Genomic DNA, 20,916 nt, shown 5'->3' on the forward strand with positions numbered 1-20,916 from the left:
TCAGAGCAGGAAAGAGACAGCATTTAAGAAAAATCTAACAAAGAACTTGACATTGCATGTTAACATGTCTCTTAACCATTTGCATTTTATCAGCGGTATTGGTCCAAGCTTATTTGCTTCTGATCTAATTTTCTTTTGCAATTTACTTTTTTGGTATGTATGTAATTTTTTGTTTTGTTTTGTTTTGTTTTGTTTTGTTATTCCTCACCGGAGATTATTTTTTCTATTGCTTTTTGGAGGGAGTGGAAGGGAGGGATGGAGGGGGAAGGAGAGAGAGAGGTGAGAGACAAACACTGATTGGTTGCCTTCCGCACACCCACAAACTGTCAACCTGTGTGGGGCATCAAACCTGCAACTAAGGCACATGTCACCTTGATGCAGAATCAAACCTGCAACCCTTCGGTGCATGGGTTGACCCTCTAACCACTGAGCAACACTGGCCAGGGCTTTGATATGTCATTTTAAAAATATATATATTTTATTGACTTTTTACAAAGAGGAAGGGAGAGGGATAGAGAGCCAGAAACATCGATGAGAGAGAAACACCAATCAGCTGCCTCCTGCACACCTCCCACTGGGGATGTGCCTACAACCAAGGTACATGCCCCCGACCAGAATCGAACCTGGGACCTTTCAGTCCACAGGCCTATGCTCTATCCACTAAGCCAAACCAGTTAGGGCTGGCATGTATGTAATTTTAATAAATAACCCCACTCCCTGTGCAGAAACGAATCAACTCAGTGCCAAGAAAAACCCCTCAAACCGGAATGGCCTCATCTTGCTCTTGGAAAGAGGAAGCAGGCTTTTCTGCTCCTCTTCTATGCAAGAGTGGAACAAACCTCCCCCTGAAGTCCAAAATGTTATTTTTGGCCTTGGAATGCGCAGCTTTTGATGGGCTGATTCAAATCATCTAGAAAGGGCAACTGTGGAACTACTATGCGGGCAGCCTTCTTAGGGTATTTATTCTCAAAATCAACTCTTGCGAGTCGTCCATGATTGTGCACAAAGGCTCTAAGGTCCAAACAACTTCTGCTCTTCTATCTCATGAGCTAGACTCAGAGGAGGCATTGCAATTGCCTGGAGCAAGAGCAGCAACGGTGGCCCAGGAGGTCGAAACTCAGTAACTCAAGGCTTGTCAGTGATCCAGGCTGTCCGGCCTGCTTTTTCCACCATGCCAACCGACAGTCCATGCTTGGTGCCCCTCTCCATACTTGAAAGATTTTATTTCAGAACAAAAGCAAGCAGCCTGTTCCCTTGGAAGACAAATCAGTAAATGCCCAGAAGTTTCTGTTGAGGTTCCTTGAAGGAGTCCAAAGTGCCCACTGGCCTTGCTGATGGCAGCCATCTTGGCAATGACTGGCAGATTATGTATAATAAAGGAATTCCATTGTTTTGCAAGGTTTTTTTTTGTTCTTGTTGTTAATCCTCACCTGAGGATATTTTTCCACTGATTTTTAGAGAGAGTGGAAGGGAGGAGGAGAGACAGAGAGAGAGAAACATGGATGTGTCTGAGAGAGACACATTGATTGGTTGCCTCCTGCATGGCCTGACAAGGACCTGGGATCAAGCCAGCAACCGAGGTACGTGCCCTTGCCTGGAATCGAACCCAGGACCCTTCATCCCTCAGGCCGATACTCTATCCACTGAGCCAAACCGGCTGGAGCCGTTGCTTTGCAAAATTCTGAGAGTGTCCTAGAATGCCAAAGCCTGCGACATGGGCATTAAATGTGTGTATTAACCCACTTGACACAGCAGTCCCTGTTTCCTGAGAAGCCAGCTCTACCTGTTCTCTGGAGACCACTATCTTTCTCTAATTCCCTCTTTCAGGATCATCCAGCCATTGGTGGGCACGGACAGCAACTTGGGTTCCCAAGGGTTTGTTAACAGCAGCACATCCCCAACACCTGCCAGGCATTATGCATTCACTGGGCTGACATACCAACGTGGCAACCCCACCCCCACGATAATCCAAGGCTTTACCACGCTTTGTCCACCTTCCTCAGCAGCATGCTGAAAGCCTTTGATCATGAGCGGGGTTATCTTTTCTCGTTGCTCCTCCATCATATTCCGGCGGATGCTGCGTCACGGCAACATGTCACGCTCAGTCATGCCCACGGCTCAGAGGTCACTCAGCAAACTGGCACAAACTATGCACCCCATCATGTAGGGATCTACCGCCAAGGGGGAGGAGAAGTCCGTGTCTGCACAGCGCCAGGCCTCTGTGCCTCCTGTGTCATCCCAATCCCAGCCCTGGCCATTGGGATGATGATGATGCAAGAGTCCATCCCTATGCCCAGGACTGGAAAGGTTGGGCTGGATCCCACCCTGACCCGCAGGCCAGCCAAGGCCCAATCTCAGGGGGGCCGCAGGTCAGTCTCTCCAAGAGTCTGGGGGACCTTGAAGCTTCAGCGCTTCATGACCCAGAAGCCCGCCAGCTCCGGCTGAGACCCAACGCCTGGGCCTCCGTGGGTCGGTAGCTCCAGAAGTTCGGACCTAGAGACCAGCCACAGAGCCTTCCGCCGCCAAGCCTGTCTGGCATGGAGTCCTCTTTATTTTCTACTCCAGCTGATACCGAGTAACTGTCAGATTCTTGCCGCAGAAATTGTCCCCAAGCACGACTCGCGCCGCGGGATTCAGGGCACACCATGCGGTCCTGGCCTTCCTGGGCGCCGAGAATTTAACGCAGAGTCTTCATTTGAGCCTTACCACCCCTAGGACGTAGATTCTGTTATTTCCCTTTTACTGACCAGGAAGCTGAGGCTCAGGTGCCATAGCCAACATCCGCTGGCTCAGGGTTTGAACGGAGCTCACTCACACTCCAGGCTCAAGGTCGGCTAGTACTGTTTCTGGCAAGATTTCTCCGAAGAGCCCCCCCTCCCTCCCAGGACGACTGGCAAAGGGTTACTGAATGCAGATATTTTAAAATTAAATACTGTGACAAGCTCCTCATTCCCCAGAAACACTCCCCCGCCCCGCCCAACTGGAAGGATGAAATGGACAGACAATGCACAAACATGAAGATGCCCATAAAGCCGAGACCGGTTTGGCTCAGTGGATGGAGCGTCGGCCTGCGGACTCAAGGGTCCCAGGTTCGATTCCGGTCATAGGGCATGTACCTTGGTTGTGGGCACATCCCCAGTGGGGGGTGTGCAAGAGGCAGCTGATTGATGTTTCTCTGTCATCGATGTTTCTAACTATCCCTCTCTCTTCCTCTCTGTAAAAAATCAATAAAATATATTTAAAAAAAAAAAGAAAATGCCCATAAAAAATAGTTTACTATCCTAGCAATCAAGGAAATATAAATTAAAATGACCACTGTGTACTACTTTTTGCTAGTCAGATTTTTTTTTAATGGCTACATTCAAAGCCTGGGGAATCATTTCTTTAATTTACTTCTAATGGGTTGTTACTATGTCCACAGGGTGGACTTTTCCAGTTTTCAACTCAACGCGAGTTAAGCGTCACCTGATTTATTACGAGGAGCAATGAACATTTCACAGTAAAAGGGGCCAAACGCAGGGGCCGGCCCGCGGCGCCGCTCGGCCGGGGGCCTGGGGCTCGGCGGCGGTGGGTGCGCGCCAGTGGGTGCGCCCCAGGCCGCGCAGAGTGGGGTGCGCCGTGGGGACCACAACTCCCAGGCGCCCGCGCGCCCGTCTCGCTTCAACCACGTGACCGCCAGGCCCTAGTCGCAATCGCGGCCGCTGCTGGAAGGACTCGGAACCGGGAGTCCGGAGCGGGCAGGTCCGTGCCCGGCGCACACCCAGCGCGCTCACCATGGAGGTGAGTCTGGGCGCCGCCGAGAGCAGCGGGCGCGGGGTAGGCGGCTGGGGCCGGGCCCCTGGAGCCGCAGTGCCCGGCACCCCGAGGTGCCCGCCGCCCCGGCCAAGGGCTGCTGGAGGGGGTGTGTTGGAAGCTCTGTCAACAGCGAGAACACGGTTGGGGAGACGCGCGAGGTAGGGCTGGAGGTGGCTTTGGGGTTTTATTTGCCCCTCCTGCTGGGTGTCAGTCCGACGGAACGAGGGGTTCTTGAGCGCCAGCGGTGGAGCAGCTGAGGGTGGGGGCGCAGTGGGGGAAGACGGGCGAGTCCGGGGATCCCCTGCCCAGGGCGCAGTGCCTTGGGGTGGCTCCGGGGACGCTCGCAGGAGGAGGGGAGCCCGGTGCATTACAACCTGTGACCCGGCGCGCACTTTGGGGCAGGTTCCTGCCTTGGCAGGTGCGTGGTCTGATTCGTGTGTGTGTGTGTGTGTGTGTGTGTGTGTGTGTGTGTGTGTGTACACACTTGCAGAAATCGCGTTTCAGACAAACTGTTTTTCTCGGTAGAGTTCACCTGCGCTGGAGAGGATGACAGCTTGCAAGAGACCCTTTGGTCTTTGAAAAAAAAAAAAAAACATCTAGTTTTCTTCCTCCGTGAAGAACGTCGTAGAATTTAAGATCCAGGAAGGCAACACAGATCGTTTAGTCAAACGCCCTCCCCCACCCCCTGCCGGTTCACTAAAAGGGGAAATAGATGGGAAGGGCTTGTGCACAGTTCCCCCGCCAGCCCCAGGCAGGACGGCGACCTGAACGTCCCCCTTACACTCTTTGGTTTACAAACGAGGGAGCTTTTCTCCAAGGGTAGCTAACTCCAAGCGAGAAAACACAGACCAAAACACGTCCCCTGATTGCTCTCTTCACCACAGCCTCTCCCTGCCCTGGGCGGGGCGCTGAAGACAACACAGATAAAGGTTAAACCCAGCTGCAGGAGGTTGAGATTCATCCTAAATGCGCAACAAGATCAGAGCCCTGCCCCTTGCACGTCTGACCGCAGTGTTCCGTAGGGCCCACGTCACGCTGATTTGAAACTTTTTCTGCAGCGAAAAGGCCCAGGTGGGTGAGGCTTTGTCCCTCCTGAGCTCCTCACCCCAGGTGAGGGAGAACCAGACCCTTGGGTGGGCACTTCCAGGTTGGAACAGACTGGACTGTCTGTCTTCCTGCTTCAGAAGATGTCCTAGCCACCTGCCTCCCAAGCTGGCTTGGTGTCTCCAGGGGGTTTTGTCCCCAGCACACCCCCAGAAGGCCTTCCTATGCCTCCCTCTGGCCGACTACACACACCATTGTAACGACCTGTTCACGACCCTCTGCCCTAAGAGACCAATAGCTTCATGAGGGCCAAGGACAGGGGTCCTCAAACTTTTTAAACAGGGGGCCAGTTCACTGTCCCTCAGACCGTTGGAGGGCCGGACTATAGTTTAAAAAAAAAAAAAAAAACTATGAACAAATTCCTATGCACACTGCACATATCTTACTTTGAAGTAAAACACAAAACGGCAAAAACACCCGCATGTGGCCCGCGGGCAGTAGTTTGAGGACGCCTGGCCAAGGACTTGTCTCACCCATCCCTCTATCTCCAGGATCTGCACCCCTAGCACTACAAAAGTAAATGTTTGTTGGCTGAGTTAATTTCACGGTTTTGTGGGTGTTCAGGTCTAGCCATCTGGGGCACCTGAGAGAGCTGGCCCAGGCCCAAGGATGATAGAAGGGACCCAGTTAGGGAACTTCACTGATTAGCCACTGGGAACATTCCAGTCATGCCAACTCCTAGATCAAGTGAACTCAGAGAAGGAGGAGGGCCACCTCCTCCCCTCCCCGCCCCCTTTCTGCAGGGACTGTGCCTGGGGCTAAATTGAATGAGTTCAACTCCAGCATAAATGGAGTTTCACAGGATTATTTGTACCTGTGCGTGTTTGCATATCTTTTGTGAACATTTTGCCATGTCAACAAATATGCTTTTTGAAATCTTAACAAGGGATATCTCTGCATAGGGCTCAAAATGATTTTTACTTTTTTGGGGGTACTGTTTCCGCTTTTTACATTGAACAAGTACCACTTTCAAATTGGGATAAAAAGCTAGTTTTATTTTTTAAGTTCTTCAACCTGATTTTTAAAAGCCTGCCTAGGTTTCCATTTCCTTCTGATGAGGTCCTGAATAAGTCCCTTCCCCTCCTGGGACTCACTTTCCCAACTGGAAATGAGATGTGCATAGCAAGGAGCCAGAGTCGGACCAGATCATTGTTTTTCAGCAAAGCTCAGACCCCTCTCTTCTCTACACCCTGTGTTTTATATAGTGGAGTTATAAGGAAGATTTTTTAAAATAAATTTTTAAAATATGTTTTTATTGATTTTTAGAGAGGGATAGATAGAAACATGAGTGAAAAAAATATCATTCATCAGCTGCCTCTTGCATGCCCTTACTGGGGATTGAGCCCGAAATCTGGGTATGTGCTTTGACCGGGAATGGAACTGAGCCACACCATAAAGATTTTATTTGCCAATGTTCCCTGGTGGTGGTGGTAGGGCGGGGGTTGGGGGGGACAACATTGAAAACCACGGGACTAAAAAAAAACACAACTCTCTGAAAAAATAAATAAAATAGATTTAAAAGTTCTCATCACAAGAAAAAAAATTATAACTTGGTGATGAATGTTAACTCTTACATTGTGTTATTTTGCAATACATACATACATTGAATCATTATGTATACCTGAAAATAAGATAATATATGTCAATTACATCTCAATTAAAAAAAACTCTCTGTGGATACTTCTAGCTCTGACATTTGAGGGTTCTAATATTTGGCCATTGTCTTAGAAGGCAAAGGCCCAACTCGGCCAGGATCTCCTTAGCAGGATGAACACTGAATGTGTTTGCAGAGCTACTGTTTCTAGCTGTGGTCTCACCTGGTGACTAGAGGCGAACTTCCCTTCCCTGAGAGGATGAACCTAATTGATCCAAATGGCTTTCATCTTGCCAAACACAGTCATTAAGCCTGGTGTGGCCACTTGGAATCACCATCCAGTTCCCAGCTCATAGCACAGGCAGCATGGTTACTGGAATGCACCCGGCTTGGCATCCAACTAGATCGGGCTGGAATCCCAGCTCGGCTAACTTAATGGGTCTAATTGTCCCTGTCACACAGAAACTGCAGTGAAATGAGATAATGTATGAAAAGCCCTAGAGGCCACCTGGAACAGAGGGAGGACCAGGTGCTCTCTGAGCAGAGCATTCAGACAGGCACTACTGCAAGTTCATTGCTGCTACCTTCATTGTTTCTGTACGACTGTGAGCTCGTGGAGGGCAGACCGATAACCTTTGCCCATAATGCTGACCATAGCATTGGGCTCAGCAAATGTTTAGTGAACTAGTGAAGAGACGTGGAGGACAGATTGAAGACAGCTGCCCGTTGGCCCCTTCACGATACACACCACCGGAGCAGAAGTTGTTCCTCAGACTAGCGCTTCCCATTGGGTTTGGAGGGCACTGAAGGGACATCTCAGCCTGATCCGAGAGCACTGTGGCCTGGCTGGCCCAGTGAGGATGGGCACCCCACACCTCACTTCTACCTGGAGCAGGGCCAGCTCAGTTATGGCTGTGCTGCTGACCCACTGCAGGACCTTGGGCAAGTCCTTGCCCTGTCTGGCCACAGTTGGCCCTGATGACCAATGGCCCTTCTAGCACTTAAGTGCAGTGACACCATTTTTCTGGGTCTTTAGAAGAGAATGCTGGGGAGTATGAGGGACCACAATTTCCATTGCCCTAAGCCCCCTGTGATGCAGATGCCCTTCTCTTTCAGATGCATTTCTTCTTCTCAGATAAGGTGGTGCTTCTGTTTGATTTCTGGAATGTCCACAGCCCTGCAGGTAAGAGTTGGGAAGCCTTCCGGCGTCAGGCAATGGAGAACCTGGGTTCTCTTTACTGGTATAAGCCTGACTCCTCTTGCATAAACATTGAGTGGGAACTTTGCATTTCTGATTCTGTTTGCAACCACTGCCTTTCAGATTGCCAAGGGCTCCCTTTTCTCACTGATCCTCACAAAGGCCCAGAGAGAGGCCAGGGATGCAGTTTCCCCCTCTATTACAGGGAAGGAACTGAAGGTAGATTTAAAGTTGTGAGCACACAAAACACAGAATTTATTCTTTTTATTATTTATTAATTATTGTATTACTAGAGGCCCGGTGCACAAAATTCATGCAAAGGGCTCGACTCTCGCAGTCCCTCGAATCCTCAGCCGGCCCTCTCAGCCCTGGCTTTGTCTGGAAGGTCGTCCGGAAGGTCGTTCAGCTGCTCGGTCTAATTAGCATATTAGCTCTTTATTATATAGGATAAGATTTTCCTTATGAACAACTGGAAACCGACTTTTGCTCCACCCTGTATTTTGTATCCCTAGAAGGCTATTCAGGGTATTGCTAACAGGCTGCTGTGGGGAGAGGAATTGGAGTTTGGGAGCCTGGGGTGGGAAGAAGACTTACTTTTCACTGCAAACCCTTTTGCACTGTTTGAATTTATTACCAGGCGTGTAATTACTTGTAATTTTATATGTTAAAAACCTGCCTCTTTTGAAGACGATTTCCTCCTGGGAGCCCAATAAAGTCCACTTGTACAATAGAAGTAGCAATTAGCAATTAATTTTACACAGCAGCTCTAATAAGCACTTAACGTTTTGGTAAAATAATTTATTGGGGTTTTCCCATTATTATGAAAGTAATACACACAGTAGAAACTTTGGGAAATTACTTGAGAATAAAAACGTCCTCTATCTAAATTTGCTGAGATAATTATGCTCCTTCGTTGTAAATCTTTCCTTCCAGACTTTTCTGTGTACTGCACTTAAACAGGACCTTGCTAGACTGCTCTTCCCTTAACGAGAAGTCCCGATAGATTGTGCCGCCTGCTGGGGGAGCAGCTGGGGCGGTGGTGTATGGCTTCTTCCCTCTCGGCCCCGGCTTTTTCAGGCCGATACTCTTCCTGATCTCAGAGCCACAGTGCCGTTGGCCAGCCCCATCAAGGAAGGACTGGAAGGGGAAAGACAGTGCAGAAGCTCTGAGCCCAAAGGGGGTGGGGAAGAAGCTGCAGGACAGGGAGATGGAATGGATTCAGAGGGAATGGGTGGGGGTGCTTTCCGCCACCTGACAGGTCCCCGGGAAGCTGCGGGAAGGGGGGCAGAGCTGGCCTGGCCAGGTCTCTGTAACTCTGCATCCTCTGACAGGCATGGCCCTTTCTGTGTTGGTGATCCTGCTCCTGTCTGTGCTATATGAAATCATCAAGTTTGGCAAAGCCAAGCTTCTCCACCAGAGCCTGGTGAGCATGCCCACCTCCACCAGCCAGCAGCACGAGGAGTCAGACCAGGGTTCTTCTTCAAGCTCAGAGTTACCCCCAGTCAGCAGACCCCGCCTCAGGTAACAGGCACGGGTGCGGGAAATGGGCAGAATACCCACATTCACCTGGTAGGGTGGGCCCAGAGGACATTACATTAACCCCAAAGGGCAGAAAGGAAATGGAGGCCTCCGGAAGGACCAGGACGTGTCAAAGAGCTTATCAGTAAGCAGTGAGGTGAACTAGAGCCCAGATCTCCAGCTGCCCAGGCCAGAACTCGCTGTACGAACAGCCACTTGGGAGGCTCAGAACTCTGGTGCAGGCCTCAGTCTAGCAACAGGGGTGTCCACCCAGCCCGCCCCTAAATCTCATTAGGCTCCCTCAGGTCACTAAGGCTTACAAACCCAGGATGGGATCTGCAAGAAAGCGGTCCCCACAAATGGTAAGAACTGCTGTCAGCAATGTATCCACATCGGTGGGGGAGCAAGCAGCCTCTCTGTCCTGGCCTTTCTTCCCTTCCCATCCTGATAGGGCAACCATCTGGGATCCCAGTTCTTACCATTGTAATACCGCTCCCGTTTTCAGAGGGGGAAAAGCCATATTGATGAAAATGACCTTGTATTCTCTCGATCAGACATGATAGATGACATATCTCGTTTTCCCTTTTCGCCTAGGATTCCAGGAAGCTCAGAACTAAGTAGAGAAGTGATTGTCCCAGGCTCCTTGTACAAGCCCCTCTCTAGCAGTGGTTTCTGATATGTCTCTTTAAAAAGAAATCTCTCCTGGGTTACGCATACAAATTACAAATAAGCTGGTTCTGTCATCTCTCCCTACTTCCCGATACCAACCCCTGGCTTTCAGCTCGTTACCAACATTAACTCGCCTCTCCTTTTTATCCAGGTGGTTTCTGAGTCACTTTGGCCAGTCTCTAATCCACATCGCTCAGGTGGTCATCGGCTACTTCATAATGCTGGCTGTCATGTCCTACAACACCTGGATTTTCCTTGGCGTGGTCCTGGGCTCGGCTGTGGGCTACTACCTAGCCTACCCGCTTCTCAGCACAGGTTAGCTGGCGAGGGCTGAGCAGGCACTGAGGGCTGGAGAAAGCTGACATTGTACTTCCAGGCTTACGCCTCCTTTTGCTTTTGATGGGTGCTCCTCGCCGCTCCTAGAAACTTTCAGCTGAAGCCAACACTCGCTCCCTGGAGTTCAGATGCCATTGCAGCCGCCTCTCCTCAGATAGCCCAGGCCTGGTCTTGTGCCTTAGAAGGCTGCTGTGACCAGCGGGGGAATGGAGACAACAGAGCCCAGGGGCTTATCTGTGATTCAAAACTTAAGCATTTCCAAAGATCTTTAAGACAGGGAGATGGGTTCTGGGTGAAGGACGTGGAACCCAGGTATCCTTTGCTCTCCTGATTTGTGCCTTACCCAGAGGAGCATCTTCCATCGGACTTCCTGGCCCCCTCTGTCTTTGGCGGACAGAGACCAAACTGGCTCCTTTTCTCACCTTTCTGCCTTTGGAACCTGAGAAGATTGTCTCTTCTACGGGTCATGCTGATAGACTAAGATTTCTTACTTTTTCTCAGTGAACTCTTGGTTAGCAATTTTGCACATTAATACAAAACAAAATTTTTAATGAAATGGTTTCATTTTATTCATGATGGATGGCAGCATCTGCTGGGACCTGTTTCCCTTTCTTAGGGGGAGAGTGGCAGCAGATAAAAGTAGAGAAGCAGGACTGTGATCCAGGCTCCTGTGGATAGAGGGAGCTCCTCCCACCAGCTGCACTGCCAGCAGGAGGAAGACCGTCTGATGGCTTTAGGTGCCTGGGCCTGGATGCCCCCTTTTATCCGATCCTTCTTTTATGCAGAACCGATAACTGCACTGAACAATACTTAATGTTTTTATTTATTATGTACTGCTCACCCATAACAAGCACGATTCATTCACTTAAAATACTGAGTAAGTCATGGGGGAGGGAGGATTGACTGACGATGCAATAAGCAGTCAAACCAAAGCATCACACCTGTAGAGTGGGATGGGACTCTCCAGAGATTGGAACCTCATCACTTTACAGAGAAGGAAACAAGACCCAGGGAGAGACGAGCACTGCTGTGCACTGTAACGTCTATGCTCAGGTGCCTCGTGGGCTAGAAGAAAGATGGTCTTAAGCTTTGGGAATTAAGAAAGAAATACATTTTAATAAATATATATTTTTAAGTACTGTGTGACTCTTTTTGTTTCTCCTTATTCAAACAGCACCCGTAACCCTTACAACTGCAGGAGCGGAGTGAGCAAATGGAGCAGGGAGGGCTAAGGACCGAGTGTCCATCTGCTATGAAGACAACTCTGAGCTCAGGGAAGCCCAGCCCTGAAACACTGGGCCCACAGGCAGGCACTCCACAATACCAGCCTGGTCAGTCATTCTTTTTTTCAATCCTCACCCGAGGATATGTTTATTGATTTTAGAGAGAGAGGAAGGGAGAGACTTCGATCAGTTGCCTCCAATATGTGCCCCAACCGGGGATCGAACCTGCAACCTAGGTATGTGCCCTGACCAGGAACCAAACCTGCAACCTTTTGGTATACGGGATGATGCTCCAACCAACTGAGCCACCTGGCCAGGGCAACAGTCATGCTTTTTTGTTCATGTAACAAATAGAGATCGGGTGCCATGAGAAAAATAGTAGCTGGAACATGGACTATAAATACCTGTGTTGGCACAATTATTAGCACTTTCTTTCCCTGAGGGCAGAAGCAAAAAATATATCGAAACCAAGATTTAATTTACAATAAGAAGTAACTCTGACACAGTACAGTATGTGATGCCTTCAGTACACTCCCCACACTTGCAGGGAATTGGAAAGCTGCTGAACGTCACAGCAGGTGTAAGAAAGTCCCGTGCAGTCTTGCTGATGGAGCCTCACACATCCATTTCTATGTCCTGACCAGCTGGGCTCCCTCCTCAGTTTGTAACCTGTCAGTTTGATACAGTATCTTTACAGTAAGTGGCAGAGCCAGACGGCCTGGCTGCCTCTCTAAGTGGGGATAACTGTCTTCTGTAAGGGCTGCTAGAGATGGGGCAGTCTGTACAAAGTGCTCAACAACAGTGCCTATCTGTCAACCAGGCCTGGTCAATGGTAGATCTCACTGCCTCCCAGCCCCGCGTGTGAGAGCAGGTTCAAAGCTGTCGTCACAAAGGATGACGTCAGGCTAGGTAAAGTGGAATTCAGGTTCCTGTCTTAGCAACATTTAAAATCAGGCATTTTTAGTAAAATTATTCTACTTTTTGAAGACTGGTTGCATGGTCTTGGAAAGATCTTTGAAGCAGTAAAATTATTTTCTCACTCCTGTCTTCATTGGTCTGGGCCCTGAGTTCAGAGGGAATGGAAGCTGCTCTCAAAGTGAAGTCTCTCAGGGGCCTTGAGGGATGGAATGTAGGACCTCCCACCTTCTCTGCATGACTTCCTAGGTGGGACCAAACACGCAGGAGTGAGTGGATGACAGGACTGGTGCTCAGATAGCCACCAGGCCCTGAGCCTTAATGCAGCTGGGATGAGCGGGGACAGCGGAGGGTGACTTTGTTCTGAAAGCCTCATCCCAGGGTTAGGTACCAAAGGGAATATGTCACCATGGTTTGATGCACATTAACTGACCCAGATCTGTTACAGTTCCTACCTCCGAGTCCCAGAGAGGAGCACAGACAGCCCTTAGAACCAAATTCAATTTCTCCCCAAGAGCTTGAGTCAAGTTTGATTATATATATTTATTTTGTTTGGTTAATTTCAAAGATTTAAGGCAGAGAAAGGTAATGTGCCAGGAGTGCAGGCAAGGCTGTTAACTGGGGTTTAGAAGGTGTAACCCACCCTTGGTTCTACCAGGGAGAGAGTGTTGGGAGGCAGATGGAGGCCTCCCCACAGCAGTCTGAGTTAGTGAAGAGAATAAAAGGCTTGGACGAGGACAGGACTCTTATAGGTAACTGACTAGAAGGGAGCCAACCAGCCCTTCCTTCAAACGGGACCCTGAGGCAGGACCAGGTCGGCTGTTGACCCCCGCAGCATTCTGAAGACGGGCTCACACTCCTCTTCGCCCAGCCAGGTGGGGGGCTCAGAAGTTAGCTAACTCAGATTCTCTGAGTTACTGTCCTCAGAATGCTCACCTTCACCTCACCCTGTGGCTCACCGAGACCCAGGGCTGGCTGTGCAAAATCATGCTTAGGGAAGGTTCAGCAGAGAAACCTTTGTATCAGTTTCCTGGGTCTTCATCCCAGCCAGTCAATGTCATCGTCATCGTCATCATCTCCAAAAAGGGGTGCTGGGGGCGGGCGTCCCTTCAAGCTCTGACAAAACAGGAAAAAGGAGTCAGTCCTCACTTGTTCCTGCACCAGCGGGGCTTCCCGCCTGTGTGAGGTGAAGTGAGTCAACATCCGTTGGAATAAAGGTTGGAAAGAAGGGAGTTGGTTAGGGTTTTACTAAAAGGACCAACCCTGAGGCCAGCAAACCTAGGCTTCCAGATAAAGCTGAGACAAGCTGAAGGAGAAGGGAGAAAAATCTTTCAACAGAAACGAGAAGACCAACTTTGTTTGGCTAAGTTTGTCATTTATTTGTGAAACACATGTATTGGTTTGACAGGTTTCCGCTCATGCAGTAACAACATATTTCGTGTGGAGAAAGAAGGGGTGAAGGGGAGAGATGGAAGTAGGAGAAGAAACAGAGCAGAGTGGCCTGAAGGCAGGAGAGACCACAGGAGGATGAAGGGAGGTTGGCAAGAATGCAATCACACTTGGAAAAACGACGTTGTGGCCTCAGGTGGCCTGTCTGGCTCTGAACACGGCCTCATCATTCGAGAGAGTTGAATTTAAAGTATGGCCATATACTAACTGGGGAATCCCAAGTGATGAAGAAAGCCTAGAACACAGGGCCACAGCCTCCCACTCCCCTGGTCTCACTGGCCCCTCTTTCACTCTCTCTGGCCAGGTAGGGGGGTAAGGGGAATTCAAGGGCCACAGAGGAAACTCCACCGACTTTTCATGACTTGAGCTCCTGGCCTTTTCCTTCTGCATTGGCAGGAAACAGGTCGTATGGGGGTAGCAGGGATTGATATTCTCTACCAAGGTATCTTCTGCTCCAGTAAGCTACTCTGACCCAGAATCTGTCTTCAAAGGGCCAGCCAAAGGGTCAGAGGTCCATCCCCACCACCGACTAATGGACCTTGTCCCTCTCTCTGGGCATCAATCAAGTGACCTCCAAACCCTGACAGTACAGGGTTTTAAAATGTGGCTCACTGCTTCGGTTTTGTTCAGCTAAAATTCTGGCTCTATATTTACCAGATATATCACCCTGAGTCAGCTATATAACCTGGGACATGTTACTTAATCTTCCCGAGCCTCAGTCTCTTTTGTCTATGAACAAGGATGCCAGACATGACAATCTTCAAAGTCCTCTCCAATTCTTAAATATAAATAATATCCTAGCGGATTTGAGAAAACCTGAGGCATTAGCATTCTAATGTAGGACTAATCAGCCCAACCTTCCTCACTTACAGTGAAAACCATTCCTGCATGGAGAAAGACTGTGGTCCTTGTTCAAGAATAAAGTGGTACCTGACCATCCCCATTATGCTTACAGAGCTGCCCCCTGCCAGCCCCCAGCCCGCTCCCACAGGGCCCTGCACACAGAGCCCAGGGAGTGGGCCACCAACAGACTCCATTTCTCTTCTCAGAGCCAGTGGGGAAGAGCCCCCGGGTAGTGGTGTGAGGACGTGGCAGTGTGTGGGATCTCCTTACCACCTCATCTTCATCCTCCTCCTCAGACTGTGCTTTGGACTTTGGAACTTTCAGAGTTGCCCCTTTAAATAGTTCATCCTCTTCATCCCCAGAGAGACTGAAAGAAAAATCAATTAAATCAAGTCACAGAAAATGTTCCTGCGCTAGACCACAGTGCCCACAGGCTCTGGGGTAAGAATCCAACAGCTGTGGTAACCACCCAGGAATTCCGCCCACACTGGCCTCCTAGCACTCTGTCTCCCTCCATAATCTACAGGCAGAGAGATATTTTAAAGCTAATAAGTCAGACCTAGTCACTCTTCTGCTTAAATCCCTTGAACAACTTTTCACTGTACTTAAAGCCCAAACTTCTAACAGTAACACAAAATCTCCTATGACTTGGCCCGTACCTAGTTTTCCAACATCAGCTTACCAGCCCTCTCCTACTACTGGGCCTTCTTTTAGTTCCTTGTGTGACATCCCCTCCGACCGCAGAGTCTTTGCATGTGCTGTTCTTGCCTTCTGCAATCTCTTCCTCACACTCTTGGCATGGAAGTCCCCTTCCCATCCTTCAGATCTGTTTAAATGTTACCTTCTCAAAATCCATCCCTAACCACCCCATCTAAAGTAGAATAACTCCCCCTTTATTTTCTATTATACACCCAGTTTCTTTTTTTTAGTACTTACCATACTTTCATAACAGTCCCCACTAGACTGTAAGCTCCTTATCTTAAGAACCAAATCTGCTTTGCCTACCACACTATCACAGGGCTTACAGAGCCTTTTATAGTAGGCATCACTGAATACATTCAATGCATGAATGAATGAAAAAGTGAATCAGTCCATCAGTGAGTCTCTGAGGGACGAACTGCCAGCTCTGGAAAAACCAGAGACAACCTTGCAGCCACCCTGTCCCTGAACCGCTGCTCAAGGGGACATACCTGGAATGCTGAGAAGAGAGTTTGGGTCCAAGCGCTGCCCCTGCAGCTACAGAGCCTGCTTCTGTGCTTGGCAGCTCCTTGGAGGGACCAGCAGAACTAGTGGCATCTTCCTCTTTCTTGAACGCTGGAGGCTGAGGCTCTCCTCCTGGACTTTCAGGCTCCAAGGACAGTGGGTCCCCCTTCTTAGGGTCTAAAGCCAGGGACAGTCTCGTGGAGCTTTCTTGCTCCCCAACCCAGGCATTTCCCAATGGGCTGGCAGCAAGTGTCTCCTGACACTCAGAGTCCACAGTTACAGGGCCCGGGGGCTCCGGGGGGACTGAAGTCGGGGGCCCCAGAGCTCTTTGAGGGGGGATGCAAGCCAGTTCGGGTGGGAGCGAATCATCTTTTATCTCTGTGAGCACCTCTGCTTCTGTGGACTTCCCTTCCCTTCTCTGTGCATCCTCCTGGGGGGTGGGGAGGGCCTGAGGAGGCAGTGGGTCAGCTTCCTTGACTACCTGCTCCGTCTGCACCACGGGGGACTCCTGCGTCTCCCTACTTAAAGGTGCTTGAGACGCCTCAGAACTGGCTGAGACCGACTGCTCCTGGGAAGGGCTCCGAGGTTGCTCTTCTCCTTCTTCTTCTTCTTCTTCCTCATCTTCATTGCTGCTCTCTCCCGTCTCTGGCTCGTGTTGGTTTAGCAGCTGAAGAGTCACCATCTGTTCAAAAGCCAAGGAGGAGATTATCACTGAGAGGAATGAGCAGGCACTCCTAGTTCTTCAGACCTTATAGACACATCTGATCATCTAGTTCAAATGGCTTTGCTTCTTCCTCTCACAGGAGGCAGCCCCTATCTGTCCAGACAAAAGTCATTCCAGGCATCTGAATGGCTGGTGAACCGTCTTGAATCACTGTTTATCCACGACCCCTTAGAAGGTACTTAAGCAACGAGATCCCCGTGTCAATGCCACTATCTCCAGCTGGCTGTACCTTGATGGTGTTCATGATGGTCCCCAGGATGGTCCTGCCATTGTACGATTCTTCCAGCTCAAACTCTCCCCGCAGGGACTGGAACACCTGGTTCATGATCTTCTTGACCTGAGTGAAGATGTGAGGGGAGAAAACAGTACCAAAATGTACGGTGCACAAATCAAGGGATGAGGAATGTATATAAATTCCAGAGCGTTTGGAAGGCTAAAATGAAGCTTTCATAAAACTCTACAGCAGGACACAGCTGGTCATGAACTCAGAGACTGAGGCAGTCACTATGCAGAGGGAAATGCCAAACAATGAGCAGCACTTGTCAAAAGAGTTATCAAGGATGGGGAAGCAATGCCCAGGACAGCTCACAGACCATCTATTACTGCCTCCCTCCCACTGTGACCCCCACTAGAGCTCTGTGGGCTCCAGGATTGGTGGCTAGTGGGTGCTGTGGCACACTCCCCCCTCCTCTCCTGTGATTTAGGGGCACTTCAAAAATTGAGGATAGGGCCCTTAGGGTTTACCACAAAAGTGACAGGTTCCAAAGGGTTAACTTGTACTTAAGTCAGATACTAGTAAAAGGTGCATCACTAAAGCTAAAAAAAAAGTTATCAACACAACAAATGGGCCACATTCTTTCTGAATGCCTGGTATGACATAGTTTGCTTCTTCAAATTACCAGCTCACCTTCTCTGATGAGTCAGTAGCAACTTCAACCCCAGACATCTGAGACTTATTTTTCTCTATTTCCTTGATGTGCTGTTCATTTTGCTCCGTCAGGGTTGTGACTTGGGCCTGGAGGGCTAAACACTGCAAAAGGAACAGATCATGTGCTTATAGGCTCGGGAACCTGGACTACCAGATGGGAAAGTCAGGAAACCCAGTAGGAGCACCGTCCTAAGTATCAAGTGTCAACCTCAGGTAGGTCTGCTGGTGTCCACACCCTCCACCCCCACCCCATGCCTGCTGACTCAAGCACCTACTTCCTCATCACTTAATCTCATCTCACAACTTCACCTGCTCTTTCCCAACAAGGTCACTTGCCTTGTTCCTAATCAGGTCAAGAATATAATGAAAAAGGGAGCTTATAAGTTTAGTCGCATAGACATGTGAACATTGGACATCAGAAGCAACCTATTCACCTATAAGATTGCCTTCATCATCTTTGAGTCAAAGATTTTCAACTGGATACTATAAAGCAGTGATGGCGAACCTATGACATGCGTGTCAGCACTGACACACGTGTAGCCATTTCTGATGTCACGCGGCCACCTCAGCGGCCGCATGCCGAGGATGAAACATTTGCGAAATAATGTTTTTTCCTCAAAGTGACACACTACCCGAGTTATGCTCAGTTTTTTTTGGTGAAGTTTGACACACCAAGCTCAAAAGGTTGCCCATCACTGCTTTAAAGAAAGAAATTGACCTCTAGACATGGGGACTTGCATACCATGCCCCTAAGCCATCTCCTAGCTCTCTCTCTCCCTCTCATTTTTATGCCAAGATGGTTCCACACACCCATGCTCCATCCCATCCCAGTGCCTTTTCCCAAAATGTTATGTTGCCTCTTCACTTTGCAAAAGCTACTTGGCCTTCTTGGCTCCTCTCCCCTGGGCACTTCCTCTCTGGGCCTCCGGAACCTAATGCCCACCTTTGTCACTCTATTGTCTCCCTTGCTTTTGTTTGAAATTCTAGAGGGCAGAGTTCTTTGTAAGCCCTTTCCCTACCACAGTGTCTGGAACACAACTGGTACTCAATAAATACTCGCTTAATAAAAGGATCAAATAATAATGGAAAACATGCTTAGGATACTAGTACTGCTTTTTCTTTTAGTAGGTCACTAATCTGCCATCCCAAATAAATGTGAAATATTACTGTGGAGAGTTGAACAAGCGTGATTTTGTTTTTAAGCTATTAGCATCTCTAGGATCAAAAGAAACAACAAGACTCAGACAACCTGTTTGTCTCATATAACTGGGCTGCCTAAGCTGTTTGGCCCGGGGGAAAACGCCTACCTTTTCCTGCAGCTGGAGCAGCTTCTGCTGGCTGGCATCCCTCTGTGCACACACCTCCTGATATTGCTGCAGGTGTTCATCCTTGGCGGAGGCCAACAGGTGTTCACATTTTGCTTCCCACTGGGTCTGCAGCTCAGCCTGTACTAGAGACAGCTGCCAAGAAAATGTAGTCACTGTATCCTGGGGGTCCAAGTTGCATCCAGAGAAGCCCATCTTTTGTAAGGCAAAAGAATAAGCTAATAACCCAGCTTCATTGGGAAACAACTGTTTGGAAGACCTTGGTTACTTTGAAAGTAAATGTACTTTTTTAAAAAAATTTTTTTATTGATTTCAGAGAAGGGGAGAGAGAGCGGGAGAGAAAGAGAAACATCAATGATGAGAGAGAATCATCAATTGGCTGCCTCCTACACGTCCCCTACAGGGCATGTGCCCTGACCAGGACTTGAACAGTGACCTCCTAGTTCATGGGTCAAAGCTCAACCACTGAGCCACGCCAGCAGGGCATAAATGTACTTTTTAAAGGTAAACAGGAAGATGTCATTGTCAGGACTCCAAAAGGTACTCCAACCAGATAAAGGTGTGACTGTCTAGACAGGTTCCAGAAGGCAGGACTACAATGTGCTCATCTTCTCAGGGTCCAGGCCCTAAACTTTGTAGGGTCAGAAGAAACTTAATTTTGTCAAAATTCCCAGAGGTATCAGTTCACTCTAATTAAATGGGCAAACTAATATGAATTTATGAACTTACAGGGAGAAAGGTCACTGTCAGATGGATTGGAGATCCAGCTGTGTCCTGTCACTATCCCCAGTTCTCCTGGCTGATTACCTAAATAAACCCCCTTGTTTTGAAGGGTAACAATGTGTCTGAAAGATGGTATCTGGTGGTTGAGGACTTTAACCTTAAAATGTTTGGAATTTTTTTATAAAGACTTTTTTTTCATGTTTTACTTACGTAATTAAATTTCCACTAAGCTTTAAAAACAGAAAGATTACCTATTTGATTCCTGTCTCTTCTGTATATACAGGGGTGGGCAAAAGTTTATTCTTGTATTATTACTTATTTATTAATTATTATATTATTTATTTGTATTATTTGTCTTCTTATTGTTATTATTTCGTATTCTTACTTATGATTTATCTTTTAGATGATGGCTGGTAATTTAACCTACTTTTGCCCACCCCTGTCTCTGGATTGCGTTCGCCCATCTTTCTCCAAAGTGAGAGCACTGACTATGAGAAATGTCATCATAAAGGATAAAGAAGAAACTAGAAACTTTTCTAAGCCCTTCATGCCTTCCTTTTATTTCCAACGTGCTGTTTCCTATTACCTGCTCTGAAGCTGCTTGGTCTGTGGACACACGAGCCTTTTTCAAGTGGTGTCTAAGTTTGTCCAGTTCCTCCTGGTATGACTTGCGAATTTCATCCATCTCCTCCTCAGCCTGACAGCGCTCTTGGGCTGACTTCTTTTTCCTTTCTGAGAGGTTCTTAGGAACAAGAGAACCATAATCAGCTCTAGCCATTTAATAGAGGATAAATGGAGATGGTGGTAGTGGTGACTGACCTCAATGAGTCCTTACTCCGTTTCTGAAAACAATGCATTTTTTAGTTAATTTTCCCTATGTATTTAACATTCTTGGCTACTTGGGGGTTAGGAAAATTGTAACAAGGAGGAAAACAAAAGGTTCAACTATAATTCTATTAAGAGGTGGGGAATATCTCAACAGTGAAGTGGACACTTTCATGCCCAGTTGGTAAGAAAATAAATGGGTACACTCTCTTTAGGTGGTGATTTGGCAGTCTTGTGAAAAGATTTCAAAATATGCACACCCAGAAGTTCCACAAACTATAATTTATCTTAAGGAAACAGTAAGTCATGTTCATGAAGACTTTGTGTTACAAGGATCTATAACAATGAAAAACTGAAAACAGCCACAAAATCAGAATGAATTGGTTAAAAAAAACCACAAACACCACACTGATAAAAATCATAGAAGAAACTAAAAAATGGAGCCTAAATATTTATCTCCTAAAAGGCACTAGGCCAAAAGGATTTTCTTCACTAGGGAGTTTTACTGAAACCTCAGAAATAGTTTGTTCTTTTTATATTTAAA

The 20,916-nt window shown here is 48.2% G+C and overlaps 2 protein-coding genes and 1 pseudogene across 7 annotated transcripts in view; 1 reads left to right on the forward strand and 2 right to left on the reverse strand.

Moving 5' to 3' along the window:
* Window positions 1–1,125: 1,125 nt before the first annotated feature.
* On the reverse strand, window positions 1,126–3,776 carry LOC103303935 (selenide, water dikinase 2-like; annotated as a pseudogene).
* On the forward strand, window positions 3,675–20,415 carry SLC31A2 (solute carrier family 31 member 2). 6 transcript variants are annotated; one of them, XM_054727671.1, is made up of 8 exons: window positions 3,675–3,780; window positions 7,610–7,676; window positions 9,023–9,212; window positions 10,030–10,193; window positions 11,389–11,545; window positions 15,007–15,085; window positions 17,572–17,712; window positions 19,951–20,415. In XM_054727671.1, exons 1-5 carry the CDS (start codon window positions 3,775–3,777, stop codon window positions 11,421–11,423), a joined length of 462 nt encoding a protein of 153 aa, XP_054583646.1. In that variant the 5' UTR covers window positions 3,675–3,774; the 3' UTR covers window positions 11,424–11,545; window positions 15,007–15,085; window positions 17,572–17,712; window positions 19,951–20,415. The 6 variants fall into 6 exon arrangements, with proteins under 6 accessions (XP_054583646.1, XP_054583650.1, XP_054583647.1 ...); XM_054727675.1 differs by lacking the exon at window positions 17,572–17,712; XM_054727672.1 differs by lacking the exon at window positions 15,007–15,085.
* FKBP15 (FKBP prolyl isomerase family member 15) overlaps window positions 12,876–20,916 on the reverse strand; it is a 48,098-nt gene continuing 40,057 nt past the window's right edge. Inside the window, exons 22-28 of the mRNA XM_008160896.3 lie at window positions 20,134–20,289; window positions 18,807–18,959; window positions 17,479–17,601; window positions 16,801–16,908; window positions 15,835–16,529; window positions 14,915–15,011; window positions 12,876–13,468 (exon numbers count right to left, since the gene is read on the reverse strand). Coding sequence (XP_008159118.2) covers window positions 13,391–13,468; window positions 14,915–15,011; window positions 15,835–16,529; window positions 16,801–16,908; window positions 17,479–17,601; window positions 18,807–18,959; window positions 20,134–20,289 — 1,410 coding nt within the window. The 3' untranslated portion in view covers window positions 12,876–13,390. The remainder of the gene's footprint in view (window positions 13,469–14,914; window positions 15,012–15,834; window positions 16,530–16,800; window positions 16,909–17,478; window positions 17,602–18,806; window positions 18,960–20,133; window positions 20,290–20,916) is intronic.

This window comes from Eptesicus fuscus, chromosome 15 (genome assembly GCF_027574615.1).
Source record: "Eptesicus fuscus isolate TK198812 chromosome 15, DD_ASM_mEF_20220401, whole genome shotgun sequence".
NCBI classification, from domain to species: Eukaryota; Metazoa; Chordata; class Mammalia; order Chiroptera; family Vespertilionidae; genus Eptesicus; species Eptesicus fuscus.

Coding starts and splice junctions, on each gene's coding strand:
- SLC31A2 (XM_054727671.1), top strand. Junction 9,213..10,029: donor GTCAGCAGACCCCGCCTCAG/GTAACAGGCACG, acceptor CTTTTTATCCAG/GTGGTTTCTGAGTCACTTTG. Junction 10,194..11,388: donor CTACCCGCTTCTCAGCACAG/GTTAGCTGGCGA, acceptor TTATTCAAACAG/CACCCGTAACCCTTACAACT.